The 4,227-nt window shown below is 38.4% G+C and overlaps 1 protein-coding gene across 5 annotated transcripts in view; it reads left to right on the top strand.

Moving 5' to 3' along the window:
* LOC108137528 (cyclic nucleotide-gated cation channel beta-1) overlaps window positions 1-3,790 on the top strand; it is a 68,736-nt gene extending 64,946 nt beyond the window's left edge. For 2 of the 5 annotated variants that reach the window (XM_017259245.2, XM_017259247.2), the window contains exons 11-12: window positions 396-541; window positions 608-3,789. In XM_017259245.2, coding sequence (XP_017114734.1) covers window positions 396-541; window positions 608-918 — 457 coding nt within the window. In that variant the 3' untranslated portion in view covers window positions 919-3,789. Of the gene's footprint in view, window positions 1-395; window positions 542-607 lie in introns of all 5 variants that reach the window. The other 3 variants (XM_017259248.2, XM_017259249.2, XM_017259246.2) reach the window with 2 other exon arrangements.
* Window positions 3,791-4,227: the final 437 nt, after the last annotated feature.

A 4,227-nucleotide genomic window follows, 5' to 3' on the forward strand; every position in this document is an offset into this window, starting at 1 on the left:
TAAAACCTTTTGTAGTAGTTTGTATAATGCAGTTTTAACCACTAAAATCGACCCACTATAATGTATATTGTATCGCACACTTTTTGGCACCGAGTGCTCTGGTCATACTTTGTATTTCTGGCAATCGGACAAAACGTAATAAATCCTCTTACAAATTGTTCGGAAAGGAACAGTGCACAGTAATAATAGCTTTTGGCATTGCTTTTGAAAGAAGAAAAGTTTTAATTTTTGCAATTTGAAGCTCTCTGATTTTAATTATCTTTGCATCTACAAAATGTTAACTGCCAAACACAGATTTATCCCAACTAAAAGTTTGGCATTATAATAAAAACTATTTTGACTGCATTAGACTATGCTCTCTCTTACTTAATAAGTCTAAAATAAAATCCTTAAAGCCCACGCAGCTACGCCGATCGCTTGGCTCGGGCCACTGACTCCCCCCGATCGGTTAGTCCCAGTGCCCATGGATCCGAGGAAAGACCCCGTAGTCGAACGACTTCGCATCACTCAATAAGACCCCAATCCCAGCCCAGTCACTCGGGTAAGCACGTAAATAGATAAAATATAATGGCAGGGTACTGAATAATCTTATAATTCACGCATGTAGGTCACATATGCGATTCCAGTTCGCAGCTGGAGTGCTATGGCGCGGGTGTGGGCGGGGCCGGAGGTGGGACCACGCCCCTGCTGGGCTCCCACGAAGTTCTGGAGGATGAGATCAAGCGGTTGAGGGAACGGCTCCATACTGTGGAATCTGAGAATCAGGCTTTAAATACGAAATTATCCCAGCAGCAGTGGGATCTTGAGAATCGATTGGCCGAGATCGAAATGCAGATCTGCGGAGTGTCATCCACGTCCAGTGTGGATCCCGAGAACGAGACGGAGGAGCTGGAACGGAACAGAGAGAGTATCATATAACACGGGAGCGTGCTGCCCCATCAGGCGATCGGTATGGTGTACATATCATGTTCCTCATGACTCCACGATCATCATTGATCATCTGACAACTGACTGCATCCGGCGATCGGGCAATCGGCCAATCGGGCAATCGGGCAATCGGGCAATTTGGATCATTAAACCGCATCACATCGCATCTATCTCTCGCTCCCCCAATCTCCCACTCTCTATCTGTCTCGTATTTGTGTTTCTCCATCTCTCTCACTCAATGTGTTTTATATTTGTGTGTATGTGTGTGTTGTGCATGCATTTCGAATTGCCTTACTAAACAAAAACAAACATAACCAGGAGCAGCAGCAGCTATACAGCAGCAGGACGATCTGAAGATCCAGGAGACGGCGGATCCGGGGCGACCACTCGAAACTGAAGCGGGAACTCAGACCTGTGCCAAATACTTCTCGCTTTAGGGAACAGTTTGGATAAGGAGAGAGATAGAGAGGGGAGGACAGGGCGCCAGATAACCCAAAGATGTGCAATTAATATCTCTTATGATCACGCGACACCAAAAGTAAAACAAAAGCCTAAGTGGCACTGCCAAAGAAAATTGTCTGTACATAGATTGAATTGAAGAAATTCAAATCAAAATATACTCTAAACTATTGTAATTGGTTAAGTTATGCACGAGAGATCGGAAAAGCTTTAATAGATTATCCGAGAGAACTTTTTTCAGAAACCCTAACAACTTGTTACCCACAACACTTACACTTTTTCCATGCTAAGCTCAGATATAGATTACGATTTACATAGATATCATTAGGCCTAGACGCTCTTCGCTCCTTTTAGTGGTTACTACGCCAAACCGAAACGGGTACTCGAATTCCCATTGTAAATACTTTCGCTCTAGGAACTTAATTAGCATTATGGTCAATGACATTAGTATGGATCATTCGAAAAAAATAACTACAAGATTACTTTAACTCATGAGTGTAACAAATGAATCGTATATCTATTGTAATATTTGCTAATTGTAATTTGAAAAACAAAATTTACTAGATGTGTATATGGGAAACGATTTACTTTACAACTGAAAATAATGCATAAACAATTTATGGACAACTAGTGAATATTTGCAAAATATTTGTACTATTGGAAAAGAACTGCCAGAGCATACACCACACACTCGAAAAACTATATTAATAATAATAATAATAAACAAAACAAGAACTCAAAGAAAAAGCTAAAGACATTTAACTATTAATAAAAAACAATATTAATGAGTAGATATGTCAAAACAAAAACACACTTTTAATGCAATATTATATTGTACTACTGTCGTATATAGTATATCTACATTATACATGATCTACATTATACTTGATATGGTAAAAATTTAAAGGTCTAAATGTATTTAACTTTAGTTAGTTGCCCCAAAGCCAAAACCAATGCTGAAGATTGTAGTTGAGAAAAAAAAAACAAAGATTAATTTAGGCAAGTGGGTTCTGTAGCAGAACACAGAAAGCAGTTAAGGAATCCCCATAATATGGGGGCTGCGATAAGAAAGAAATAATTAATTTAGCTGTAATCCTAGTTATACCTAGTTATACCATTAGATGTGTACCAGAGAAGACCAAAAAAAGATCGAATCGCGATCGATTATAAAAATTGTTCAGTGTCAACTCCCAAAATATTGAAAGCCACAAACTGAGTTGATAAGGAAATCTAATAATTATATAGCTAACTTGAATAAGAACCTAAACTTTACAGAATGAGCAGGCGTTTGAGCCAGGATACGTTTGAGTATCTGCCGAGAATACGGAAACTGGAACGAAACTCATTTCATGCCAACAATGATAGGCCAAAAAACCTAAACTCAAATTTTGTTAGGATTTTTCTTAGATTTTTGTCAACGAGGTAATCCTATTTTCTATTTTCTAGAAAACAAATAGAAGGAAATTCTTTTTTTCATATTTTTCAACCTAATTACTTTTCGGAATATCATATAACGGATTTAAAATTAATTAATAATTACAATAAACATTAAATGGGGTTTCATCTAAGACAAAAGCTTATACCAAACAAGAAAAGTGTTAAACGAAAGCTAGCGAAAACTTGCAAAAGTTTATCGGAGTTTTTGATTCCTTAGTTAGCCAATTATTGTCAAAGTTAAAGTTGAATAATATAACTAAATTAAATTACATTTTTATGGCTTATTAGCACGCTTATCATAGGACAGAGTCTGTCCCTTGTTAGACTTATTCCTTCTGATTTTTTCAATGTTTTCCGTTAGAGCGCATAGACATATATCTATTTGTTATTGAACGTAAAAATACAAGGAACTACATCGATTCGGTTGTGTTGTTGTCGCCAGGTGAAGCAGAATTAAATGGCGAGTTGGAATGGCTTACATAATAATAATTTATTAAATTATTTGATGCATTAAGGTCTTTAAAACAAAAAAGGAAAACACAACAAAACAAGAACATTTATAGCTTTATTTTTACTATAAATTAATTAAATAATTTATAAGAACTAAACAGTAAATTCGGTAAATTCAGCATTGACTTCATAGAGCAAACACAGAGAATCAGCTTAGATCTCAGAACATCGGGCAAAAAAGGCATTTAAACGGTCACTATAAATCAGATCAGTTCAGACAAGGCCCCGATTTGCAGCAGGTAAATCGAGCTTATCGTGCGAGAGTTTCAAAGCCGTTTACATTGCTGAACCACTCTGAAATCCGAAAAGGGTAACAAAATAACAAATGGAATTATAAAGTAAAACGACAACAAAACCAGAAAGAAAAACTGAAATACAAATAAAATCAAAACAAAACAAAAAATTCTTAATACATGAAAATCGTGCGTTTCGTTTTGCTCCGGGGGTCCAGACCAACATCCATCGACTCATCCATCCACTTAGCCAACAATCGGTCGATCGATCGATCGACTGCAACTGCATGCCGTAATCAATGGGATCTGAGGAAAAGCCGCAAAATTGTTCAATTACAAAGGCCGAAACCACACACTCATCGCATTGCCGACGCCTGCAATTAACGAGCTGGCTGAGTAGTCGAGTCCATTAGGCCAACACCAACACCAACACTCCACTCGAGTCGCGTCTCGAGAACCAACTAACCGCTTTGCTAAGCGGAAACGTGGCACCTGAGCGAATTGGGGGCCCAAAACAAAAGCGACAACAAAGTGGGTAAGCAAAACAAGCCGAGATCGGGCCGAAAACGATGACGTCGCTGGATTCCAATTCGAAACTTCCAGTGGAGGCGAAGCACGGAGCTGAGCTTTTGGCCCGATCGCTTGGCTCGCTGGCTGCTGC

Source organism: Drosophila elegans, unplaced genomic scaffold (genome assembly GCF_018152505.1).
Source record: "Drosophila elegans isolate 14027-0461.03 unplaced genomic scaffold, ASM1815250v1 contig_520, whole genome shotgun sequence".
Taxonomy (NCBI): Eukaryota; Metazoa; Arthropoda; class Insecta; order Diptera; family Drosophilidae; genus Drosophila; species Drosophila elegans.